This window comes from Lucilia sericata, unplaced genomic scaffold, assembly GCF_015586225.1.
Source record: "Lucilia sericata isolate MDLA Ls3-8-SP2 unplaced genomic scaffold, ASM1558622v1 Contig000003F_arrow, whole genome shotgun sequence".
Classification (NCBI taxonomy): domain Eukaryota; kingdom Metazoa; phylum Arthropoda; class Insecta; order Diptera; family Calliphoridae; genus Lucilia; species Lucilia sericata.
Genome location: NW_023994044.1, coordinates 1,355,627 through 1,383,003, shown reverse-complemented (window position 1 = coordinate 1,383,003; position 27,377 = coordinate 1,355,627). Strand labels below are relative to the sequence as shown.

The 27,377-nt window shown below is 39.5% G+C and overlaps 2 protein-coding genes across 2 annotated transcripts in view; one reads left to right on the top strand and one right to left on the bottom strand.

Moving 5' to 3' along the window:
- The window catches only part of LOC119599654, a 241,416-nt gene that overhangs the window by 175,898 nt on the left and 38,141 nt on the right, over window positions 1-27,377 (top strand). The window lies entirely within an intron of this gene.
- Window positions 1,008-26,496, bottom strand: LOC119600069 (mucin-17-like). The gene is made up of 3 exons (XM_037950096.1): window positions 6,795-26,496; window positions 1,303-6,746; window positions 1,008-1,232 (listed from the first exon to the last, which is right to left on the bottom strand). Exons 1-3 carry the CDS (start codon window positions 26,494-26,496, stop codon window positions 1,158-1,160), a joined length of 25,221 nt encoding a protein of 8,406 aa, XP_037806024.1. The 3' UTR covers window positions 1,008-1,157.

The following is a 27,377-nucleotide window of genomic DNA, read 5'->3' as shown; positions in this document are numbered from 1 at the left end:
TATTTTTCTTCCTCCTAATTTGTTACCTCCCTAATGCTTAAATATCTAAGTATATTTTATGTTTTGATACATGTTGATATTTTTAGGATTTTATATGGTCATTTCATTGCATTTTCTTATCATTTTGGTTTGTATACATACATACTAACACATACATACATAACTAGTAAATCATTAAGCACTTTTGCAGTTTTTATGCATGATTTATGTTCATGTAAATATCCATTAGATATGGGCGATTGAAAATGCCAAAATCTATAAACACATTAATGGTCATACATATTATATACTTACGAAATTAAATTAATGCTGTTTAATTTCTTTAAAAATTGATTGTTAATTGATGATCAGAAAATTATGTTTAACAAGTAAAAGTTTTATATTCAGCCATGCCCAGAATTAAAACATGTCTAGTGAATTTCGGAAGGTCCCTGCTAAAATTATTGGAGTACATGATCCATTTAGGTAATTCTGAAACTACTACCTTGTAAACATTATTGGAGTACATGATCCGTTTAGTAGTCCTATACAGGCTTGGATGATTCAAATATTTAATTATATTTAATTGCCAACCACTATTTTTATGCATTTTTTTATTGAAACAAATATTTATGATCTAAGGAATTGAATTTTTATTCTATGTTGTTTCGTTTAAATACTATACTATTTAGTTGTTAAAATAATGTTATCGAACAAGTAAATAAAATTAAATTTAATAATAATAATAAAAATCATATGATTCTAAATATGGTCCTTTTTTTAAAAATGTCGGAATTTTACTACAAATTTGTTCGTATCTCTACTACTTCTATATTCAATGGTATGTGTGAGATTTAAGCAGTTGTGTATTTTCTCGGCACAATTTGAGGGCTTAGTGTTTTGATGACAGGGATAGAAAGAGCCCTGTAATTTAGAGGATTCTGTTAAACCGTTTTGATACGGTGTAATTAAAGGATCAAAAGCTGACGACTCTGTTGGTCCAATGGAATACAAGCCATCCGATAGAATTGATACGGGTTCCAATGGCTGGTTAGTTGATTTTGCTGAGATACAATCGGGCTTTTCAGTTGTTAATATTTCTTTATTTGTGACAAAATTTTTTGAAGATGTGGTCGATTGTGACAATAAAGTTGAATCTGTAGTTACTTTTTCGTCGGTTAATCTTTTTTCATTTGAACTCTTCGTTGATGCTTCCGTATCTTTGGAAATGGCATTTTTTGTTGTGATGACATCTAAAGATTGATGGGAATATGAAAATGTTGTTGTTTCCAATAACAAATCTGATTTAGTTTTAATACTTACTGCGCTGATGGAAGATGTATCACAATCTCTCCCATTCGATTTATTACAATCTTTTTCGGCACTTTCGAACGATTTATCACAATTCTTCGACCCATCACAACTTCTATCTTCCGATTCTGATGAATTATCACAATTTCTAGAGATGTCACAGCTTTTTTCTTCGCTCTCTAGTGTTTTATCACAATCCTTCGATTTGTCACAACTATTATTTAAGCTCTTTGATGAAGAGTCACAATCACAACTTTTTCCTTCGCTTTCTGATAAACTGTCGCAATTTTTTGATTTGTAACAAGTGTTTTCTTTGCTATCTAAAGATTTGTCACACTTTTTCGAACTGTTACAACTATTGTTGACATTTTCGGAAGAAAAGCTACAGTCACAACCTTTTTCTTCGCTTTCTAATGATTTGTCACAATTCATAGATTTCTCACAGCTTTTTTCTTCACTCTCTGACGTTTTGTTACAATCATTTGATTTGTCACATTGTTCCTCTTTGCTATTCGTTGATGAGTCTAATGTATTGTTGCAATCCTCTGATTTGTTGCAACTTTCATCTACGCTCTTTGATGATGAGTCACAGTCACAGCTTTCTGATGAATTATTACAATTCCTGGTTTTATTACAACTTTTTTCTTCGCTATTTGATGCTTTGTCACAATTCTTCGATTTGTCACATCTTTTGTTGGAATTTTCGGAGGATTCGCTGCAATCACATCCCTCTCCGTTGCTTCCTGATGCGCTGTTACAATTACTCGTTTTATCACAGCTTTCTTCTTCGCTTTCTAATGGCTTATTACAATCCCCCGATTTACCACAACTTTCATCATACACACTCTCTGCTGATGAGTCACAGTCACAACTTTTATCTTCGCTTTCTGATGATTTATTACAATTTTCGGAATTTTTACAATTTGTATCTTCGCTATCGGATGACATGTTACAATTTTTCGAATTCTGGCAGCCTTTCTTCTCTCCCTCGTCGCAATTATTAGAACTTTCACAATTTGCTTCGTTATTTGACACACTTTCTGATGATTCTTCACAATTTCCAGATATTTTACAATCTTCATCCGAATATTTTGAATCACAATTTTTACCACAATCCTGATCTGCAGTTTCTAAAGATAAATCACATTTACCTGACAATTCACAATCCTTTTCTAGGCTACTTAAAGATGAAGAACAACTCAGCGATCCATTACAATCTTTACTTTCGCTTTCTGATGACGTGCTACAATTGTTTACCTCTGAACAATCCTTTTCTTTAGACCACTCTTCTGTAGATTCTTCATCACTTGGGTCACTTGTCTGTGGAATTTTGGTAGAGGATTCGGTTGACAATTCATACCCTGGGCCAGTTGTCTGCGGAATTGTGGTGAGAGGTGTTTCAGTTGAAAACTCTTCGGTAAGTTCCTCTTTCGTAGACATTTCAGATCTAGTAGTTTCTACATCACTTGAGCCAGTTGTCTGTGGAATTGTGGTGAGAGGTGTTTCAGTTGACAACTCTTCTGTTAATAACTTTGTCGTAGAAATTCCAGATCTAGTAGTTTCTACATCATCTACATCAGTTGTCTGTGGAATTGTGGTCAGAGGGGGTTTACTTGACATCTCTTCTGTCGTAGACATTCCAGATCTAGTAGTTTCTACATCACTTGGGCCAGTTGTCTGTGAAATTGTGGTAGGAGGTGGTTCAGTTGACAGCTCTTCTGTATATTTCTCTGTTGTAAACATTGGAGATCTAGTAGTTTCTACATCACTTGGGCCAGTTGTCTGTGAAATTGTGGTAGGAGGTGATTCAGTTGACATCTCTTCTGTAGATTCCTCTGTCGTAGACATTCCAGATCTAGTAGTTCCTACATCACTTGGGCCAGTTGTCTGTGGAATTGTGGTCAGAGGTGCTAAAGTTGACAACTCTTCTGTTGATGATTTTGTCGAAAAAATTCCAGAGACAGTAGTTTCTACATCACTTTGACCAGTTGTCTGTGGAATTGTGGTCAGAGGTTTTTTAGTTGACAACTCTTCTACATCACTAGGGCCAGTTGTCTGTGGAATTGTGGTCAGAGGTGCTAAAGTTAACAACTCTTCTGTTGATGACTTTGTCGAAAAAATTCCAGAGACAGTAGTTTCTACGTCATCCACATCAGTTGTCTGTGGAATTGTGATCAGAGGTGTTTCAGTTGACAACTCTTCTGTAGATTCATCTGTCGTAGACATTCCATATGTAGTAGTTCCTTCATCATCTAAATCAGTTGTCTGTGAAATTGTGGTCTGAAGTGGCTTAGTTGACATCTCTTCTGTAGATTCCTCTGTCGTAGGCCTTCCAGATCTAGTAGTTTCTACATTACTTGGGCCAGTTGTCTGTGTAATTGTGCTTAGAGGTATTCCAGTTGACAGCTCTTCTGTTGATGACTTTGTCGAAGAAATTTCAGAGCCGGTAGTTTGTACATCATCTACATCAGTTGTCTGTGGAATTGCGGTCAGAGGTGTTTCAGTTGACAGCTCTTCTGTAGATTCATCCGAAGTAGACATTCCATATGTAGTAGTTTCTACTTCATCTTCATCAGTTGTCTGTGGAATTTTGGTCTGAGTTGGATTAGTTGACATCTCTTCTGTAAATTGGTCTGTCGTCGACATTCCAGATCTAGTAGTTTCTACAACACTTGGGCCAGTTGTCTGTGGAATTGTGGTCAGAGGTTTTTCAGTTGACAGCTCTTTTGTTGATGACTTTGTCGTAGAAATTCCAGAGCCAGTAGTTTCTACATCATCTACATTAGTTGTGTGTGGAATTATGGTCACAGGTGTTTCAGATGACAACTCTTCTGTAGATTCATCTGTTGTAGACATTCCATATGTAGTAGTTTCTACATCACCTTCATCAGTTGTCTGTGGAATTGTGGTCTGAGTTGGTTTAGTTGACATCTCTTCCGTAGATTCCTCTGTCGTAGACAATCCAGATCTAGTAGTTTCTATATCACTTGGTCCAGTTGTTTGTAAAATTGTGGTCAAAGGTGCTTCAGTTGAAAGCTGATCTGTATATTTCTCTGTTGTAGACATTCCAGATCTAGTAGTTTCTACATCACTTGGGCCAGTTGTCTGTGAAATAGTTGCCAGAGGGGTTTCAGTTGAAAGCTCTTCTGTAGATTTCTCGGTCGTATACATTCCAGATCTAGTAGTTTCTACAATACTTGGACCAGTTGTCTGTGGAATTGTGGTCCGAGGTTCTTCAGTTGACAACTCTTCTGTTGATGACTTTGTCGTAGAAATTCCAGAGCCAGTAGTTTCTACATCATCTACATCAGTTGTCTGTGGAATTTTGGTGAGAGGTATTTCAGTTGACAACTCTTCTGTAGATTCCTCTGTCGTAGACATTCCAGATCTAGTAGTTTCTATATCACTTGAGCCAGTTGTCTGTGGAATTGTTGTAAGAGGTGTTTCAGTTGACAACTCTTCTGTTGATGACTTTGTCGTAGAAATACCAGAGCCAGTAGTTTCTACATCATCTACATCACTTTTGTGTGGAATTGTGGTCAGAGGTCTTTCAGTTGACAACTCTTCTGTTGATGGCTTTGTTGTAGAAATTCCAGTGCCAGTAGTTTCTACATCAGTTGTTTGTGGTATTGTGGTCAGAGGTGTTACAGTTGACAACTCTTCTGTTGATGACTTTGTCGAAAAAACCCCAGACCCAGTAGTTTCTTCATCATCTACATCAGTTGTCTGTGGAATTGTGGTCTGAGGTGTTTCAGTTGACAACTCTTCTGCTGATGACATTGAAGTAGAAATTCCAGAGCCAGTAGTTTCTACATCATCCACATCAGTTGTGTGTGGAATTGTGGTCAGAAGTGTTAGAGTTGACAACTCTTCTGTAGATTCGGCTGTCGTAGACATTCTAGATCTAGTAGTTTCTACATCCCTTGGGCCAGTTGTCTGTGGAATTGTGGTCTGAGGTGGTTTAGTTGACATCTTTTCGGTAGATTCTTCTGTAGTAGAAATTCTAGATCTAGTAGTTTCTATATCCCTTGATCCACTTGTCTGTGGAATCGTGGTCTGAGGTGGTTTAGTTGACATCGCAACAGTAGATTCCTCTGTCGAAGACATTCTAGATCTAGTAGTTTCTACATCACTTGGGACAGTTGTCTGTCGAATTGTGGTGGAAGGTGTTGCAGTTGACAACTCTTCTCTTGATTCCTTTGTCGTAGACAATCCAGATCTAGTAGTTTCTATATCACTTGGGCCAGTTGTCTGTGGAATTGTGGTCAGAGGTTTTTCAGTGGACATCTCTTCTGTTGATGACATTGTAGTAGAAATTCCAGAGCCAGTAGTTTCGACATCATCCACATCAATTTTCTGTGGAATAGTGGTCAGAGGTTTTTCGGTTGACAACTCTTCTGTAGATTCGGCTGTCGTAGACATTCCATATGTTTCTACATCGTCTTCATCAGTTGTCTGTGGAATTGCGGTCTGAGTTGCTTTAGTTGGCATCTCTTCTGTAGATTTCTCTATCGTCGACATTCCAGGTCTAGTAGTTTCTATATCACTTGGGCCAGTTGTCTGTGGAATTGTGGTGAAAGGTGTTGCAGTTGACAACTCTTCTGTTGATTCCTTTGTCGTAGACAATCCAGATCTAGTAGTTTCTATATCACTTGGGCCAGTTGTCTGTGGAATTGTGGTCAAAGATGTTTCATTTGAAAGCTCTTCGGTATATTTCTCTGTTGTAGATATTCCAGATCTAGTAGTTTTTACATCACTTGGGCCAGTTGTCTGTGGAATAGTGGTCAGAGGTGTTTCAGTTGACAGCTCTTCTGTAGATTTCTCTGTTGTAGACATTCCAGATCTAGTAGTTTCTGCATCTCTTGAGCCAGTTGTCTGTGAAATTGTGGTCAGAGGTGTTTTAGTTGACCACTCTTCTGTTGTTGACTTTGTCATAGAAATTCCAGAGCCAGTAGTTTCTACATCATCTATATAAGTTGTGTGTGGAATTGTGGTCAGAAGTGTTTCAGTTGACAACTCCTCTGTATACTCCTCTGTCGTAGACATTCCAGATCTAGTAGTTTCTACATCACTTGGGCCTGTTAGCTGTGGAATTGTGGTGAGAGGTGCTTCAGTTGACAACTCTTCTATAGATTCCTCTGTCGTAGACATTCTAGATCTAGTGGTTTCTACATCACTTATGCCAGTTGTCGGTAGAGTTGTGGGGAGGGGGTTTTCAGTTGACAGTTCTGCCGTTTCCTCGGTTGTTTGTGGAGTGGTGCTAAGTTCCGTTATGGAAGGTATAGTGGGTGTTCTTACTGCAGAGTTGTAACTACAATTGATTTCTTTAGTTTCCGTCGACGAGTCGCATTCTTTTTCCTGGCTATCGCAAGATTTCGATTTTTCACAGGAATTTTCTTTACTTTCTGATGAACTATTGCAACTCTGTGATGATTTACATTCTGGTTCTTTAATTTCTGATGAGGAGTCACAATTTTTCGACAGTATACATTCATATGACTTACTTTCTGATGAAATGTCACAAGTAATGGAGTCACCGCAGCTTTTTTCTTTGCTGTGTGGTTCCTTACTTTCGGATGAATCGTCACAACTTTTTGAACTTTCACACTCTTTATCTTTACTTTCAGATGAACTATCGCAACTTTGTGATGATTTACAGTCTGTTTCTTTACTTACTGAAGTGTCGCAACTTCTTGACTCCATACAATTTTGTGATTTACTTTCTTCTCTTTCCGAAGATGAGCTGCAACTTTCGGAATTTTTACAGTCCCTTTCTATACTCTGGGATAATTCGCAACTACTGGACTCACTGCAGTCTTTCTCTGGGTTGCCGGGAGTTGTAGGGAGAGGTGTTTCAGTTGACAACTCTTCCTCTATCGTAGGCGTTCCAGACTTAGTAGTGTTTACGTCACTTGGGCCAGTTGTCTGTGAAATTGTGGTGAGAGGTGTTTCAGTTGACAACTCTTCTAAAGATTCCTCTGTCGTAGACATTCCAGATCTAGTCGTTTCTACATCACTTGGGCCAGTTGTCTGGGGAATTGTGGTCAGAATTGGTGTAGTTGACATCTCTTCTGTAGATACCTCTGTAATAGACAGTCCAGATCTAGTAGTTTCTACCACTCTTATGCCAGTTGTCTGTGGAATTGTGGTCATAGGTTTTTCAGTTGACAACTCTTCTGTTGATGACTTTCTCGTAGAAATTTCATAGACAGTAGTTTCTACATCATCTACATCAGTTGTCTGTGAAATTGTGGTCAACTCTTTTGTAGATTTCTCTGTCGTAGACAATCCAGAACCAGTAGTTTCTGCATGACCTGCGCTAGTTGTCTTTCGAATTGTGGTCAGAGGTGTTTCAGTTGACAACTCTTTTGTAGAATCCTCTGTCGCAGACATTCCAGGTCTAGTAGTTTCTGCATCCCTTGGTCCAGTTGTCTGTGGAATTGTGGTCAGAGGTGTTTTAGTTGACAACTCTTCTGTTGATGGCTTTGTCGTAGACATTCCAGATCTAGTAGTTTCTACATCAGTTGGACCAGTTGTCTGTGGAATTGTGGTCAGAGGTGGTATAGTTGACAACTCTTCTGTTGATTCTTCCGTCGTAGAAATTCCAGATCTAGTAGTTTCTACATCCCTTGGGCCAGATGTTTGTGGAATTGTGGTTATAGGTGTTTCGGTTGGCAACTCTTCTGTTGATGACCTTGTCGAAGAAGTTCCAGACCCAGTAGTTTCTTCATCATCGACATCAGTTGTCTGTAGAATTATTGTCTGATGTGGTTTAGTTGACATCTCTTCTGTAGATTTCTTTGTCGTAGACATTCCAGACATTCTAGTAGTTTCTACAATACTTGGACCAGTTGTCTGTGGAATTGTGGTCAGAGGTTTTTCAGTTGACAACTCATCTGTTGATGACTTTGTCGTAGAAATTCCGGAGCCAGTAGTTTCTACATCATCTACATTAGTTGTGTGTGGAATTATGGTCAGAGGTTTTTCAGTTGACAACTCTTCTGTTGATGACTTTGTCGAAGAAATTCCAGAGCTAGTAGTTTCTGTATCACTTGGGAGAGTTGTCTGTGAAATTGTGGTCAGAGGTGTTTCAGTTGACAACTCTTCTGTTGATGACTTTGTCGTAGACATTCCAGTTCTAGTAGTTTCTACATCACTTGTGACAGTTGTCTGTGGAATTGTGGTCAGATGTGTTTCAGTTGACAACTCTTCTGTTGATAACCTTGTCGTAGAAATGCTTGTGCCAGTGGTTTCTACATCATCTACATCAGTTGTCTGTGGAATTGTGGTCAGATGTGTTTTAGTTGACAAATCTTCTGTAGATTCATCTGTCATAGACATTCCATATGTAGTAGTTTCTATATCAGTTGTCTTTGAAATTGTGGTCTGTGGTGGTTTTGTTGACATCTCTTCTGTAGATTCCTCCGTCGTAGACATTTCAGGTCTAGTAGTTTCTACATCTGTTGCCTTTGGAGTTGTGGTGAGAGGTGTTTCAGTTGACAACTCTTCCGTAGATTCCTCTGTCGTAGACATTCCAGATATAGTAGTTTCTACATCACCTGGGCCAGTTGTGTGTTGAATTGTGGTAGGAGGTATTTCAGTAGACAGCTCTTCTGTTGATGACTTTGTCGTAGAAATTCCAAAGCCAGTAGTTTCGGCTCCATCTATATCAGTTGTGTGTGGACTTCTGGTGAGAGGTGTTTCAGTTGACCACTCTTCTGTAGATTCCTTTTTCGTAGACATTCCAGGTCTAGTAGTTTCTACATCACTTGGGACAGTTGTCTGTGGAATTGTGGTGAGAGGTGTTTCAGTTGACAACTTTTCTGTTGATGACTTTGTCGTAGAAATTCCAAAGCCAGTAGTTTCCGCATCATCTAAATCAGTTGTGTGTTGATTTGTGGTCAGATGTGTTACAGTTGACAACTCTTCTGTAGATTCCTCTGTCGTAGACATTCTAGATCTAGTAGTTTCTATATCACTTGGGCCAGTTGTCTGTGGAATTGTGGTCAGAGGTTTTTCAGTTGACAACTCTTCTGTTGATGACTTTGTCGTAGAAATTCCAAAGCCAGTAGTTTCTGCACCATCTATATCAGTTGTGTGTGGACTTCTGGTGAGAGGTGTTTCAGTTGACAACTCTTCTCTAGATTTTTCTGTCGTAGACATTCCAGATCTAGTAGTTTCTACATCACTTGGGCCAGTTGTCTGTGGAATCGTGGTGAAAGGTGTTGCAGTTGACAACTCTTCTAAAGATTCCTCTGTCATCGACATTCCAGACCTAGTAGTTTCTACATTACTTGTGCCAGTTGTCTGTGGAAATGTGGTGAGAGGTGTTTCAGTTGACAACTCTTCTAAAGATTCCTCTGTCGTAGACATTCCAGATCTAGTCGTTTCTACATCACTTGGGCCAGTTGTCTGTGGAATTGTAGTGAGAGGTATTTTAGTTGACAACTCTTCTGTAGATTCCTCTGTCGTAGACATTATAGATCTAGTAGATTCTACATCACTTGGGCCAGTTGTGTACGGAATTGTGGTCAGAGGTTCTTCAGTTGACAACTCTTCTGTTGATGACTTTGTCGTAGAAATTCCAAAGCCAGTAGTTTCTGCACCATCTATATCAGTTGTGTGTGGCCTTCTGGTGAGAGGTGTTTCAGTAGACAACTCTTCTGTAGATTCCTCTGTCGTAGACATTGCAGATATAGTAGTTTCTACATCACTTGGGACAGTTGTCTGTGGAATTGTTATAAAAGGTGTTTCAGTTGACAACTCTTTTGTTGATAACTTTGTCGTAGAAATTACTGAGCCAGTAGTTACTACATAATCTATATTAGTTGTCTGTGAAATTGTGGTCAGATGTGTTTCAGTTGACAACTCTTCTGTAGATCCATCTGTCGAAGACATTCCATATGTTGTAGTTTCTGCATCATCTACATCAGTTGTTTGTGGAATTGTGGTCCGAGGTAGTTCAGTTGACATATCTTCTGTAGATTCTTCTGTCGTAGTCATTCCAGATCTAGTAGTTTCTACATCACTTGGGCCAGTTGTCTGTGGAATTGTGGTCAGAGGTCTTTCAGTTGACAACTTTTCTGTTGATGACTTTGTCGTAGAAATTCCAAAGCCGGTAGTTTCTGCATCATCTAAATCAGTTGTGTGTGGAATTGTGGTCAGATGTGTTACAGTTGACAAGTCTTCTGTACATTCCTCTGTCGAAGACATTCTAGATCTAGTAGTTTCTGCATCTCTTGGGCCAGTTGTCTGTGGAATTGTGATGAGAGGTGTTTCAGTTGACAACTCTTCTGTTGATTCCTCAGTCGTAGACATTCCTGATCTAGTAGTTTCTACATCACTTGGGCCAGTTGTCTGTGGGATTGTGGTGAAAGGTGTTGCAGTTGACAACTCTTCTGAAGATTCCTCTGTCGTCGACATTCCAGGTCTAGTAGTTTCTACATCTTTTGATCCAGTTGTCTGTGGAATTGTGGTCAAAGGTCTTTCAGTTAACAATTGTTCTGTAGATTCATCAGTCGTAGACATTCCATAAGTAGTAGTTTCTACATCATCTACATCAGTTGTGTGTGGAATTGTGGTCAGATGTGTTACAGTTGACAAGTCTTCTGTAGATTCCTCTGTCGAAGACATTCTAGATCTAGTAGTTTCTGCATCTCTTGGGCCAGTTGTCTGTGGAATTGTGATGAGAGGTGTTTCAGTTGACATCTCTTCTGTAGATTCCTCTGTCGTAGTCATTCCAGATCTAGTAGTTTCTACATCACTTGGGCCAGTTGTCTGTGGGATTGTGGTGAAAGGTGTTGCAGTTGACAACTCTTCTGAAGATTCCTCTGTCGTCGACATTCCAGGTCTAGTAGTTTCTACATCTTTTGATCCAGTTGTCTGTGGAATTGTGGTCAGAGGTCTTTCAGTTGACAACTTTTCTGTTGATGACTTTGTCGTAGAAATTCCAAAGCCGGTACTTTCTGCATCATCTAAATCAGTTGTGTGTGGAATTGTGGTCAGATGTGTTACAGTTGACAAGTCTTCTGTAGATTCCTCTGTCGAAGACATTCTAGATCTAGTAGTTTCTGCATCTCTTGGGCCAGTTGTCTGTGGAATTGTGATGAGAGGTGTTTCAGTTAACATCTCTTCTGTAGATTCCTCTGTCGTAGTCATTCCAGATCTAGTAGTTTCTACATCACTTGTGCCAGTTGTCTGTGGTATTGTGGTCGGAGGTGTTTCAGTTGACAACTCTTCTGAAGATTCCTCTGTCGTAGACATTCCAGGCCTAGTAGTTTCTACATCACTTGGGCCAGTTGTCTGTGGAATTGTTGTAAGAGGTGTTTCAGTTGACAACTCTTCTGTTGATAACTTTGTCGTAGAAATCCCAGAACCAGTTGTTTCTACATCATCTATATCTGTTGTGTGTGGAATGGTGGTCAGAGGTGTTGCAGTTGAAAAGTCTTTTGTAGATTCCTCTCTCGTAGACATGTCAGATCTAGTGGTTTCTACATCACTTGGGCCTGTTGTATGTGGAATTGTGGTGAGAGATGCTTCAGTTGACGACTCTTCTGTAGATTCCTCTGTCGTAGACATTCTAGATCTAGTGGTTTCTACATCACTTAGGCCAGTTGTCTGGGGAGTTGTAGGGAGGGGGTTTTCAGTTGAGATTTCTGCCGTTTCCTCGGTTGTTTGTGGAGTGGTGCTAAGTTCCGTTATGGAAGGTATAGTGGGTGTTCTTACTGTAGAGTTGTAACTACAATTGATTTCTTTAGTTTCCGTCGACGAGTCGCATTCTTTTTCCTGGCTATCGCAAGATTTCGATTTTTCACAGGAATTTTCTTTACTTTCTGATGAACTATTGCAACTCTGTGATGATTTACATTCTGGTTCTTTAATTTCTGATGAGGAGTCACAATTTTTCGACAGTATACATTCATATGACTTACTTTCTGATGAAATGTCACAAGTAATGGAGTCACCGCAGCTTTTTTCTTTGCTGTGTTCCTTACTTTCGAATGAATCGTCACAACTTTTTGAAATTTCACACTCTTTATCTTTACTTTCAGATGAACTATCGCAACTTTGTGATGATTTACAGTCTGTTTCTTTACTTACTGAAGTGTCGCAACTTCTTGACTCCATACAATTTTGTGATTTACTTTCTTCACTTTCCGAAGATGAGCTGCAACTTTCGGAATTTTTACAGTCCCTTTCTATACTCTGGGATAATTCGCAACTACTGGACTCACTGCAGTCTTTCTCTGGGTTGCCGGGAGTTGTAGGGAGAGGTGTTTCAGTTGACAACTCTTCCTCCATCGTAGACGTTCCAGACTTAGTAGTGTTTACGTCACTTGGGCCAGTTGTCTGTGTAATTGTGGTGAGAGGTGTTTCAGTTGACAACTCTTCTAAAGATTCCTCTGTCGTAGACATTCCAGATCTAGTTGTTTCAACATCACCTGGGCCAGTTGTCTGTGGAATTGTAGTCAGAATTGGTGTAGTTGACATCTCTTCTGTAGATACCTCTGTAATAGACATTCCAGATCTAGTAGTTTCTACCGCACTTGGGCCAGTTGTGTGTGGAATTGTGGTCATAGGTTTTTCAGTTGACAACTCTTCTGTAGATTCCTCTGTCGTAGGCAATCCAGATCTAGTAGTTTCTACATGACCTACGCTAGTTGTCTTTGGAACTGTTGTCGGAGGTGTTTCAGTTGACAACTCTTCTGTAGATTCCTGTGGCGTAGACATTCCAGATCTAGTAGATACTGAGCCAGTAGTTTCTATATCATCTACATCAGTTGTCTGTGGAATTGTGGTCAGAGGTGTTTTAGTTGACAACTCTTCTGTTGATTCTTCTGTCGTAGACATTCCAGGTCTAGTAGTTTCTACATCAGTTGGGCCAGTTGTCAGTGGAATTGTGGTGAAAGGTGTTGCAGTTGACAACTCTTTTGAAGATTCCTCTGCCGTAGACATTCCATATGTAGTAGTTTCTTCTTCATCTACATCAGTTGTCTGCCTAATTGTGGTCTGTGTTGGTTTAGTTGACATTTCTTCTGTAGATTCCTCTGTCGTAGACATTCCAGATCTAGTAGTTTCTACCGCACTTGGGCCACTTGTCTGTGGAATTGTGGTTAGAGGTTTTTCAGTTGACAGCGCTTCTGTGGATGACTTTGTCGTAGAAATTCCAGAGCCAGTAGTTTCTACTTCATCTACATCAGTTGTCTGTGGAATTTTGGTGAGAGGTATTTCAGTTGACAACTCTTCTGTAGATTCCTCTATCGTAGACATTCCAGATCTAGTAGTTTCTATATCACTTGGGACAGTTGTCTGTGGAATCGTTGTAAGAGGTGTTTCAGTTGACAACTCTTCTGTTGACGACTTTGTCGTAGTAATTCCAGAGCCAGTGGTTTCTACATCATCTGCATCAGTTGGTGTTTCGGTTGAAAACTCTTCTGTAGATTCCTCTGTCGTAGACATTCCAGATCTAGTAGTTTCTATATCACTTGGTGGGCCAGTTGTCTGTGGAATTGTGGTCAGAGGTGTTTTAGTTGACAACTCTTCTGTTGATTCCTCTGTCGTAGACATTCCAGTTCTAGTAGTTTCTACATCACTTGTGACAGTTGTCTGTGGAATTGTTGTAAGAGGTGTTTCAGTTGACAACTCATTTGTTGATAACTTTGTCGTAGAAATTTCTGAGCCAGTAGTTTCTACATCATGTATATCAGTTGTCTGTGGAATTGTGGTCAGATGTGTTTCAGCTGACAACTCTTCTGTAGATCTATCTGTCGAAGACATTCCATATGTTGAAGTTTCTACATCATCTATATCAGTTTTCTGTGGAATTGTGGTCTGTGGTGGTTTGGTTGACATCCCTACTAAAGATTCCTCTGTCGTAGACATTCCAGAACTAGTAGTTTCTACATCACTTGGGCCAGTTGTCTGTGGAATTGTGGTCAGAGGTCTTTCAGTGGACAACTTTTCTGTTGATGACTTTGTCGTAGAAATTCCAAAGCCAGTAGTTTCTGCATCATCTAAATCAGTTGTGTGTGGAATTGTGGTCAGATGTGTTACAGTTGACAACTCTTCTGTAGATTCCTCTGTCGTAGACATTCTAGATCTAGTAGTTTCTACATCACTTGGGCCAGTTGTCTGTGGAATTGTGGTCAGAGGTTTTTCAGTTGACAACTCTTCTGTTGATTCCTCTGTCGTAGACATTCCAGATCTAGTAGTTTCTACATCACTTGGGCCAGTTGTCTGTGGAATTGTGGTGAAAGGTGTTGCAGTTGACAACTCTTCTGCAGATTCCTCTGTCGTCGACATTTCAGGTCTAGTAGTTTCTACATCTTTTGATCCAGTTGTCTGTGGAATTGTGGTCAGAGGTCTTTCAGTTGACAACTTTTCTGTTGATGACTTTGTCGTAGAAATTCCAAAGCCAGTAGTTTCTGCATCAGTTGTGTGTGGAATTGTGGTCAGATGTGTTACAGTTGACAACTCTTCTGTAGATTCCTCTATCGAAGACATTCTAGATATAGTAGTTTCTGCATCTCTTGGTCCAGTTGTCTGTGGAATTGTGATGAGAGGTGTTTCAGTTGAAAACTCTTCTGTTGATTCCTCTGTCGTAGACATTCCAAGTCTAGTAGTTTCTACATCTTTTGATCCAGTTGTCTGTGGAATTGTGGTCAAAGGTCTTTCTGTTAACAACTCTTCTGTAGATTCATCAGTCGTAGACATTCTATAAGTAGTAGTTTCTACATCATCTACATCAGTTGTTTGTGGAATTCTGGTCCGAGGTAGTTTAGTTGACATCTCTTCTGTAGATTCCTCTGTCGTAGTCATTCCAGATCTAGTAGTTTCTACATCACTTGGGCCAGTTGTCTGTGGAATTGTGGTCAGAGGTCTTTCAGTTGACAACTTTTCTGTTGATGACTTTGTCGTAGAAATTCCAAAGCCGGTAGTTTCTGCATCATCTAAATCAGTTGTGTGTGGAATTGTGGTCAGATGTGTTACAGTTGACAAGTCTTCTGTAGATTCCTCTGTCGAAGACATTCTAGATCTAGTAGTTTCTGCATCTCTTGGGCCAGTTGTCTGTGGAATTGTGATGAGAGGTGTTTCAGTTGACAACTCTTCTGTTGATTCCTCAGTCGTAGACATTCCTGATCTAGTAGTTTCTACATCACTTGGGCCAGTTGTCTGTGGGATTGTGGTGAAAGGTGTTGCAGTTGACAACTCTTCTGAAGATTCCTCTGTCGTCGACATTCCAGGTCTAGTAGTTTCTACATCTTTTGATCCAGTTGTCTGTGGAATTGTGGTCAAAGGTCTTTCAGTTAACAATTCTTCTGTAGATTCATCAGTCGTAGACATTCCATAAGTAGTAGTTTCTACATCATCTACATCAGTTGACATCTCTTCTGTAGATTCCTCTGTCGTAGTCATTCCAGATCTAGTAGTTTCTACATCACTTGTGCCAGTTTTCTGTGGTATTGTGGTCGGAGGTGTTTCAGTTGACAACTCTTCTGAAGATTCCTCTGTCGTAGATATTCCAGGCCTAGTAGTTTCTACATCACTTGGGCCAGTTGTCTGTGGAATTGTTGTAAGAGGTGTTTCAGTTGACAACTCTTCTGTTGATAACTTTGTCGTAGAAATCCCAGAACCAGTTGTTTCTACATCATCTATATCTGTTGTGTGTGGAATGGTGGTCAGAGGTGTTGCAGTTGAAAAGTCTTTTGTAGATTCCTCTCTCGTAGACATGTCAGATCTAGTGGTTTCTACATCACTTGGGCCTGTTGTATGTGGAATTGTGGTGAGAAATGCTTCAGTTGACGACTCTTCTGTAGATTCCTCTGTCGTAGACATTCTAGATCTAGTGGTTTCTACATCACTTAGGCCAGTTGTCTGGGGAGTTGTAGGGAGGGGGTTTTCAGTTGAGATTTCTGCCGTTTCCTCGGTTGTTTGTGGAGTGGTGCTAAGTTCCGTTATGGAAGGTATAGTGGGTGTTCTTACTGTAGAGTTGTAACTACAATTGATTTCTTTAGTTTCCGTCGACGAGTCGCATTCTTTTTCCTGGCTATCGCAAGATTTCGATTTTTCACAGGAATTTTCTTTACTTTCTGATGAACTATTGCAACTCTGTGATGATTTACATTCTGGTTCTTCAATTTCTGATGAGGAGTCACAATTTTTCGACAGTGAACATTCATATGACTTACTTTCTGATGAAGTGTCACAAGTAATGGAGTCACCGCAGCTTTTTTCTTTGCTGTGTTCCTTACTTTCGGATGAATCGTCACAACTTTTTGAAATTTCACACTCTTTATCTTTACTTTCAGATGAACTATCGCAACTTTGTGATGATTTACAGTCTGTTTCTTTACTTACTGAAGTGTCGCAACTTCTTGACTCCATACAATTTTGTGATTTACTTTCTTCACTTTCCGAAGATGAGCTGCAACTTTCGGAATTTTTACAGTCCCTTTCTATACTCTGGGATAATTCGCAACTACTGGACTCACTGCAGTCTTTCTCTGGGTTGCCGGGAGTTGTAGGGAGAGGTGTTTCAGTTGACAACTCTTCCTCTATCGTAGACGTTCCAGACTTAGTAGTGTTTACGTCACTTGGGCCAGTTGTCTGTGTAATTGTGGTGAGAGGTGTTTCAGTTGACAACTCTTCTAAAGATTCCTCTGTCGTAGACATTCCAGATCTAGTTGTTTCAACATCACCTGGGCCAGTTGTCTGTGGAATTGTAGTCAGAATTGGTGTAGTTGACATCTCTTCTGTAGATACCTCTGTAATAGACATTCCAGATCTAGTAGTTTCTACCGCACTTGGGCCAGTTGTGTGTGGAATTGTGGTCATAGGTTTTTCAGTTGACAACTCTTCTGTAGATTCCTCTGTCGTAGGCAATCCAGATCTAGTAGTTTCTACATGACCTACGCTAGTTGTCTTTGGAACTGTTGTCGGAGGTGTTTCAGTTGACAACTCTTCTGTAGATTCCTGTGGCGTAGACATTCCAGATCTAGTAGATACTGAGCCAGTAGTTTCTATATCATCTACATCAGTTGTCTGTGGAATTGTGGTCAGAGGTGTTTTAGTTGACAACTCTTCTGTTGATTCTTCTGTCGTAGACATTCCAGGTCTAGTAGTTTCTACATCAGTTGGGCCAGTTGTCAGTGGAATTGTGGTGAAAGGTGTTGCAGTTGACAACTCTTTTGAAGATTCCTCTGCCGTAGACATTCCATATGTAGTAGTTTCTTCTTCATCTACATCAGTTGTCTGCCTAATTGTGGTCTGTGTTGGTTTAGTTGACATTTCTTCTGTAGATTCCTCTGTCGTAGACATTCCAGATCTAGTAGTTTCTACCGCACTTGGGCCACTTGTCTGTGGAATTGTGGTTAGAGGTTTTTCAGTTGACAGCGCTTCTGTGGATGACTTTGTCGTAGAAATTCCAGAGCCAGTAGTTTCTACTTCATCTACATCAGTTGTCTGTGGAATTTTGGTGAGAGGTATTTCAGTTGACAACTCTTCTGTAGATTCCTCTATCGTAGACATTCCAGATCTAGTAGTTTCTATATCACTTGGGCCAGTTGTCTGTGGAATCGTTGTAAGAGGTGTTTCAGTTGACAACTCTTCTGTTGACGACTTTGTCGTAGTAATTCCAGAGCCAGTGGTTTCTACATCATCTGCATCAGTTGGTGTTTCGGTTGAAAACTCTTCTGTAGATTCCTCTGTCGTAGACATTCCAGATCTAGTAGTTTCTATATCACTTGGTGGGCCAGTTGTCTGTGGAATTGTGGTCAGAGGTGTTTTAGTTGACAACTCTTCTGTTGATTCCTCTGTCGTAGACATTCCAGTTCTAGTAGTTTCTACATCACTTGTGACAGTTGTCTGTGGAATTGTTGTAAGAGGTGTTTCAGTTGACAACTCTTTTGTTGATAACTTTGTCGTAGAAATTTCTGAGCCAGTAGTTTCTATATCATGTATATCAGTTGTCTGTGGAATTGTGGTCAGATGTGTTTCAGCTGACAACTCTTCTGTAGATCTATCTGTCGAAGACATTCCATATGTTGAAGTTTCTACATCATCTATATCAGTTTTCTGTGTAATTGTGGTCTGTGGTGGTTTGGTTGTCATCTCTTCTGTAGATTCCTCTGTCATAGACATTCCAGATCTAGTAGTTTCTACATCACTTGGGCCAGTTGTCTGTGGAATTGTGGTGAGAGGTGTTTCAGTTGACAACTTTTCTGTTGATGACTTTGTCGTAGAAATTCCAAAGCCAGTAGTTTCTGCATCATCTAAATCAGTTGTGTGTGGATTTGTGGTCAGATGTGTTACAGTTGACAACTCTTCTGTAGATTCCTCTGTCGTAGACATTCTAGATCTAGTAGTTTCTATATCACTTGGGCCAGTTGTCTGTGGAATTGTGGTCAGAGGTTTTTCATTTGACAACTCTTCTGTTGATGACTTTGTCGAAGAAATTCCAAAGCCAGTAGTTTCTGCACCATCTAAATCAGTTGTGTGTGGACTTCTGGTGAGAGGTGTTACAGATGACAACTCTTCTGTAGATTTTTCTGTCGTAGACATTCCAGATCTAGTAGTTTCTACATCACTTGGGCCAGTTGTCTGTGGAATCGTGGTGAAAGGTGTTTCAGTTGACAACTCTTCTGTTGACGACTTTGTCGTAGTAATTCCAGAGCCAGTGGTTTCTACATCATCTGCATCAGTTGGTGTTTCGGTTGAAAACTCTTCTGTAGATTCCTCTGTCGTAGACATTCCGGATCTAGTAGTTTCTATATCACTTGGTGGGCCAGTTGTCTGTGGAATTGTGGTCAGAGGTGTTTTAGTTGACAACTCTTCTGTTGATTCCTCTGTCGTAGACATTCCAGTTTTAGTAGTTTCTACATCACTTGTGACAGTTGTCTGTGGAATTTTTGTAAAAGGTGTTTCAGTTGACAACTCTTTTGTTGATAACTTTGTCGTAGAAATTCCTGAGCCAGTGGTTACTACATCATCTATATTAGTTGTCTGTGGAATTGTGGTCAGAGGTGTTTCAATTGACAACTCTTCTGTAGATCCATCTGTCGAAGACATTCCATATGTTGTAGTTTCTGCATCATCTACATCAGTTTTCTGTGGAGTTGTGGTCTGTGGTGGTTTGGATGACATCTCTCCTGTAGAGTGCTCTGTCGTAGACATTCCAGATCTAGTAGTTTCTACGTCACTTGTGCCAGTTGTCTGTGGAATTGTGGTCAGAGGTCTTTCAGTTGACAACTTTTCTGTTGATGACTTTGTCGTAGAAATTCCAAAGCCAGTAGTTTCTGCATCATCTAAATCAGTTGTGTGTGGAATTGTGGTCAGATGTGTTACAGCTGACAACTCTTCTGTAGATTCCTTTGTCGTAGACATTCCAGATCTAGTAGTTTCTACATTACTTGTGCCAGTTGTCTGTGGAATTGTGGTCAGACGTCTTTCAGTTGACAACTCTCCTGTTGATGACTTTGTCCTAGAAATTCCAGAGCCAGTAGTTTTTACATCATCTACGTCAGTTTTGTGTGGTATTGTGGTCAAAGGTTTTATAGTTGACAAATCTTCTGTAGATTCCTCTGTCGTAGACATTCTGGATCTAGTAGTTTCTACATCCCTTGGGCCAGTTGTTTGTGGAATTGTGGTGAGAGGTGTTTCAGTTGACAACTCTTCTGTCGATGACCTTGTGGAAGAAATTCCAGACCCAGTAATTTCTTCATCATCTACATCAGTTGTCTCTGGAATTGTGGTCTGAGGTGGTTTAGTTGACAACTCTTCTGTAGTGGCAGAAATTCCAGAGCCAGTAGTTTCTACATCAACTACATCAGTTGTCCGTGGAATTGTGGTTTGAGGTGGATTAGTTGACAAATCTTCTGTGAATTCATCTGTCGTAGACACTCCATATGTAGTACCTTCTATATCATCTACTTCAGTTGTCTGTGGAATTTTGGTCTGAGGTTGTTTAGTTGACAACTCTTCTGTTGATGACTTTGTAGTAGAAATTACAGAGCCAGTAGTTTCTATATCACTTGGGACAGTTGTCTGTGGAATTGTTGTAAGAGGTGTTTCAGTTAACAACTCTTTTGTTGATAACTTTGTCGTAGAAATTCCTGAGCCAGTAGTTACTACATCATCTATATCAGTTGTCTGTGGAATTGTGGTCAGATGCGTTTCAGTTGACAACTCTTTTGTAGTTCCATCTGTCGAAGACATTCCATATGTAGTAGTTTCTACATCATCTACATCAGTTGTCTGTGGAATTGTGGTCAGAGGTGGATTAGTTGACATCTCTTCTGTAGATTCCTCTGTCGTAGACATTCCAGATCTAGTAGTTTCTACATCACTTTTGCCAGTTTTGTGTGGAACTGTGGTCAGAGGCTTTTCAGTTGACAAGTCTTCTGTGAATGACTTTGTCGTAGAAATTCCAGACCCAGTGTTTTCTACATCATCTACATCAATTGTCTGTGGAATTGTGGTGAGAGGTACTTTAGTTGACCACTCTTCTGTAGATTCCTCTGTCGTAGACATTCTAGGTCTAGTAGTTTCTGCATCTCTTGGGCCAGTTGTCTGTGGTATTGTCATGAGAGGTGTTTCAGTTGACAACTTTTCTGTAGATTCCTCTGTCGTAGACATTCCAGATCTTGTAGTTTCTACATCACTTGGGGCAATTGTCTGTGGAATTGTAGTCAGATGCGTTTCAGTTGACAACTCTTCTGTAGATCCATCTGTCGAAGACATTCCATATGTAGTAGTTTCTACATCATCTTCATCAGTTGTCTGTGGAATTGTGGTCCGAGGTAGTTTAGTTGACAACTCTTCTGTAGATTTTTCTGTCGTAGACATTCCAGGTCTAGTAGTTTCTACATCACTTGGGCCAGTTGTCTGTAGAATTGTTGTAAGAGGTGTTTCAGTTGACAACTCTTCTGTTGATAACTTTGTCGTAGAAATTCCTGAACCTGTTGTTTCTACATCATCTATATCTGTTGTGTGTGGAATTGTGGTCATAGTTGTTGCAGTTGAAAAGTCTTTTGTAGATTCCTCTCTCGTAGACATTTCAGATCTAGTAGTTTCTACATCACTTGGGCCTGTTGTCTGTGGAATTGTGATGAGAGGTGTTTCAGTTGACAACTCTTTTGTTGATAACTTTGTCGTAGAAATTCCTGAGCCAGTAGTTACTACATCATCTACATCAGTTGCCTGTGGAATTGTGGGCAGATGTGTTTCAATTGACAACTCTTCTGTAGATCCATCTGTCGAAGACATTCCAAATGTAGTAGTTTCTACATCATCTACATCAGTTTTTTGTGGAATTGTGGTCTGTGATGGTTTAGTTGACATCTCTTCTGTAGATTTCTCTGTCGTAGACATTCCAGATCTAGTATTTTCTACATCACCATCAGTGTCTTCTACATCATCTACATCAGTTGTCTGTGGAATTGTGATGAGAGGGGTTTCAGTTGACAACTCTTCTGTAGATTCCTCAGTCGTAGACATTCCAGATCTAGTAGTTTCTACATCTTTTGATCCAGTTGTCTGTGGAATTGTGGTCAAAGGTCTTTCAGTTAACAACTCTTCTGTGGATTCATCAGTCGTAGACATTCCATAAGTAGTAGTTTCTACATCATCTACATCAGTTGTTTGTGGAATTGTGGTCCGAGGTAGTTTAGTTGACATCTCTTCTGTAGATTCCTCTGTCGTAGTCATTCCAGATCTAGTAGTTTCTACATCACTTGTGCCAGTTGTCTGTGGTATTGTGGTCAGAGGTGTTTCAGTTGACAACTCTTCTGAAGATTCCTCTGTCGTAGACATTCCAGGTCTAGTAGTTTCTACATCACTTGGGCCAGTTGTCTGTGGAATTGTTGTAAGAGGTGTTTCAGTTGACAACTCTTTTGTTGATAACTTTGTCGTCGAAATTCCAGAACCAGTTGTTTCTACATCATCTATATCTGTTGTGTGTGGAATTGTGGTCAGAGGTGTTTCAGTTGAAAAGTCTTTTGTAGATTCCTCTCTCGTAGACATTTCAGATCTAGTAGTTTCTACATCACTTGCGCCTGTTGTATGTGGAATTGTGGTGAGAGATGCTTCAGTTGACGACTCTTCTTTAGATTCCTCTGCCGTAGACATTCTAGATCTAGTGGTTTCTACATCACTTAGGCCAGTTGTCTGGGGAGTTGTGGGGCGGGGGTTTTCAGTTGTGATTTCTACCGTTTCCTCGGTTGTTTGTGGAGTGGTGCTAAGTTCCGTTATGGAAGGTATAGTGGGTGTTCTTACTGTAGAGTTGTAACTGCAATTGATTTCTTTAGTTTCCGTCGACGAGTCGCATTCTTTTTCCTGGCTGTCGCAAGATTTCGATTTTTCACAGGAATTTTCTTTACTTTCTGATGAACTATTGCAACTCTGTGATGATTTACATTCTGGTTCTTCAATTTCTAATGAGGAGTCACAATTTTTCGACAGTGTACATTCGTGTGTCTTACTTTCTGATGAAGTGTCACAAGTAATTGAGTCACCGCAGCTTTTTTCTTTGCTGTGTGGTTCCTTACTTTCGGATGAATCGTTACAACTTTTTGAACTTTCGCACTCTTTATCTTTACTTTCAGATGAACTATCGCAACTTTGTGATGATTTACAGTCTATTTCTTTACTTGCTGAAGTGTCGCAACTTCTTGACTCCATACAATTTTGTGATTTACTTTCTTCACTTTCCGAAGATGAGCTGCAACTTTCGGAATTTTTACAGTCCCTTTCTATACTCTGGGATGATTCGCAACTGCTGGACTCACTGCAGTCTTTCTCTGGGTTGCCGGGAGTTGTAGGGAGAGGTGTTTCAGTTGACAACTCTTCCTCTATCGTAGGCGTTCCAGACTTAGTAGTGTTTACGTCACTTGGGCCAGTTGTCTGTGAAATTGTGGTGAGAGGTGTTTCAGTTGGCAACTCTTCTAAAGATTCCTCTGTCGTAGACATTCCAGATCTAGTTGTTTCAACATCACCTGGGCCAGTTGTCTGTGGAATTGTAGTCAGAATTGGTGTAGTTGACATCTCTTCTGTAGATAACTCTGTAATAGACATTCCAGATTTAGTAGTTTCTACCGCACTTGGGCCAGTTGTCTGTGGAATTGTGGTCATAGGTTTTTCAGTTGACAACTCTTCCGTAGATTCCTCTGTCGTAGACAATCCAGAACCAGTAGTTTCTACATGATCTGCGCTAGTTGTCTTTGGAACTGTTGTCGGATGTATTTCAGTTGACAACTCTTCTGTAGATTCCTGTGGCGTAGACATTCCAGATCTAGTAGATACTAAGCCAGTAGTTTCTACATCATCTACATCAGTTGTCTGTGGAATTGTGGTCAGAGGTGTTTTAGTTGACAACACTTCTGTTGATTCCTCTGTCGTAGACATTCCAGGTCTAGTAGTTTCTACATCAGTTGGGCCAGTTGTCAGTGGAATTGTGGTGAAAGGTGTTGCAGTTGACAACTCTTTTGAAGATTCCTCTGCCGTAGACATTCCATATGTAGTAGTTTCTTCTTCATCTACATCAGTTGTCTGCGGAATTGTGGTCTGTGTTGGTTTGGTTGACATTTCTTCTGTAGATTCCTCTGTCGTAGACATTCCAGAGCTAGTAGTTTCTACCGCACTTGGGCCACTTGTCTGTGGAATTGTGGTTAGAGGTTTTTCAGTTGACAACTCTTCTGTGGATGACTTTGTCGTAGAAATTCCAGAGCCAGAAGTTTGTACTTCATCTACATCAGTTGTCTGTGGAATTTTGGTGGGAGGTATTTCAGTTGAGAACTCTTCTGTAGATTCCTCTATCGTAGACATTCCAGATCTAGTAGTTTCTATATCACTTGGGCCAGTTGTCTGTGGAATCGTTGTAAGAGGTGTTTCAGTTGACAACTCTTCTGTTGACGACTTTGTCGTAGTAATTCCAGAGTCAGTGGTTTCTACATCATCTGCAACAGTTGGTGTTTCGGTTGAAAACTCTTCTGTAGATTCCTCTGTCGTAGACATTCCAGATCTAGTAGTTTCTATATCACTTGGTGGGCCAGTTGTCTGTGGAATTGTGGTCAGAGGTGTTTTAGTTGACATCTTTTCTGTAGATTTCTCTGTCGTAGACATTCCAGATCTAGTAGTTTCTACATCACTTAGGCCAGTTGTCTGTGGAATTGTAGTCAAAGGCTTCTCAGTTGACAACTCCTCTGTGAATGACTTTGTCGTTGAAATTCCAGAGCCAGTAGTTTCTGCATCAGCTACATCGGTTGTCTGTGGAATTGTAGTGAGAGTTGTTTCAATTGACATCTCTTCTGTAGATTCCTCTGTCGTAGTCATTCCAGATCTAGTAGTTTCTACATCACGTGGTCCAGTTGTCTGTGGAATTTTGGTCAGAGGTGTTTCAGTTGACAACTCTTCTGTAGATTCATCTGTCGTAGACATTCCATATGTAGTAGATTCTACATCAGTTGTTTGTGGAATTGTGGTCCGAGGTAGTTTAGTTGACATCTCTTCTGTAGATTCCTCTGTCGTAGTCATTCTAGATCTAGTAGTTTCTACATCACTTGGTCCAGTTGTCTGTGGAATTGTGGCCAAAGGTGTTTCAGTTGACAACTCTTCTGTAGATTCATCTGTCGTAGACATTCCATATGTAGTAGATTCTACATCAGTTGTTTGTGGAATTGTGGTCCGAGGTAGTTTAGTTGACATCTCTTCTGTAGATTCCTCTGTCGTAGTCATTCCAGATCTTGTAGTTTCTACATCACTTGTGCCAGTTGTTTGTGGAATTGTGGTCAGAGGTGTTTCAGTTGACCACTCTTCTGTTGATGACTTTGTTATAGAAATTCCAGAGCCAGTAGTTTCTACATCATCTATATCAGTTGTGTGTGGGATTGTGGTCAGAGGTGTTTCAGTTGACAACTTTTCCGTAGATTCCTCTGTCGTAGTCATTCTAGATCTAGTAGTTTCTACATCACTTGGGCCTGTTGGCTGTGGAATTGTGGTGAGAGGTGCTTCAGTTGACAACTCTTCTGTAGATTCCTCTGTCGTAAACGTTCTAGATCTAGTGGTTTCTACATCACTTAGGCCAGTTGTCTGGGGAGTTGTGGGGTGGGGGTTTTCAGTTGACAGTTCTGCCAATTCCTCGGTTGTTTGTGGAGTGGTGCTAAGCTCCGTCATGGAAGGTATAGTGGGTGTCCTTACTGTAGAGTTGTAATTGCAATTGATTTCTTTAGTTTCCGTCGACGAGTCGCATTCTTTTTCCTGGCTGTCGCAAGATTTCGATTTTTCACAGGAATTTTCTTTACTTTCTGATGAACTATTGCAACTCGATTTACATTCTGGTTCTTCAATTTCTGATGAGGAGTCACAATTTTTCGGCAGTGTACATTCGTGTGACTTACTTTCTGATGAAATGTCACAAGTAATGGAGTCACCGCAGCTTTTTTCTTTGCTGTGTGGTTCCTTACTTTCGGATGAGTCGCCACAACTTTTTGAACTTTCACAGTCTTTATCTTTACTTTCAGGTGAACTATCGCAACTTTGTGATGATTTACAGTCCATTTCTGTACTTACTGAAGTGTCGCAACTTCTTGACTCCATACAATTTTGTGATTTACTTTCTGATGACGAGTCACATTGGTTTGTTTTACTGCAGTCTTTGTCTTCACTTTCCGAAGATGAGCTGCAACTTTCGGAACTTTTACAGTCCCTTTGTACACTGTCGGATAAATTGCAGCTACTGGACTCGCTGCAGTCTTTTTCTTGGCTATCTGGATATATATTGCAGCTTTCCGAATTTTCGCAGTCGTTGTTGCATTCAGTAGAGTCTTGACAATCTGATGTCGTGATATTTTGGGGCAAAGTGGTTTGCGGCGATGTAATTGTACTCAAAAGATCTTCAGATTGGGGAGTGGACCTTTCGGTTATCCACTCACTTTCAGTGCTTTGTGATACTAATACAGCTGTTGTGGTCTCACCACCTCCTTTAAGGCCACCAGATTCATCATAGCATTTATCTTCTCTAGGTTTCGTTGTTGTGGTTGTACAATGTTCATGGATCTTAGTGCGTGTTTCGTTCGTGCAAGGATGTCGTATATTTATTATTAATTGATTTGGTTTGTCACCTTGACGTATGCGTATATATGGTTTTCCGTAATAAGTTAACGATGTTGTCACTACTACTAGTGCACTCAATAGAAGTAAACACTTTTGCATCATTTATATTAATATTACTCTTTTTTTTAATAACAAGTTCGTCATGACAAATTTCTTAGTTTTTTTTTTAAACAATTTCGTCAATTTAATTATTTCACCTAATTAGTTTATTAAATTTGAATTTAACTATTATAACAAATTTTAATTAACTATTTTTATTATTTTAATGGTGTCGCTTTGTAAAGAACACGTCGATTACTGGAGGTCTGAGTACAAAGTTTAGTCTTTTTAATAGCTTCCGATTGACAAAAGGAAATTATTAAATAATTTTAGTACTAATCGTGTAAAATATGTGCAAATATTTATATTTTGATTTAGAGTTAGCTTTATTTTAGTCGCATTTGTAAATTGTAATTTAATACTACGAGTATTTCTGCTATTTCTATAGTTATTGCGATTGCTCTACTAACTTGTGAGAGAATGTCATATTCGGTTAAATAAAAATTGTAAATATTGATTATGTAATTTATTAACTAATTTTTATTATTTTTATTACCGCCTACATAATTAAATTATGTTTTTTTGTTGCTCATACAGTGATGTACAAAACGGTTGTGGGTAATACTTAGGGGTTCTGTGGGAAACAAAATACATATTAAATGGCGAAACTAATTTTTTTGCTTATTACAAAAAAAAAAATATATTTTTTAAAATTTTAATAACTAAGAAATATATATTGCAGTTTTGGTTGCTATTGTTTGTATTTGCAAGTTTTTTAAATATTGTGCTTAATGACTTCTTGTTCAGTTGCTTTTTATTTTATTATTTTTTTAATAGTACAAAATCGGGTCAAGCTTATTGTGAAATATATAAAGTCAATTAATACGCATCTAATCCAGACAATTTTGTATTTAAAAGTAGTATTTTATAAAATGTGATACAAT

Bases quoted from the DNA above. Each gene is read 5' to 3' on its own strand.
- LOC119600069 (XM_037950096.1), bottom strand. From the start codon at position 26,496: ATGATGCAAAAGTGTTTACTTCTATTGAGTGCACTAGTAGTAGTGACA. The intron at 6,747-6,794 runs GTAAGTCATATG...ACTCCTCATCAG, and splicing joins TTGTGACATTTCATCAGAAA to AAATTAAAGAACCAGAATGT. The intron at 1,233-1,302 runs GTAAGTATTAAA...ATCAATCTTTAG, and splicing joins ATACATCTTCCATCAGCGCA to ATGTCATCACAACAAAAAAT.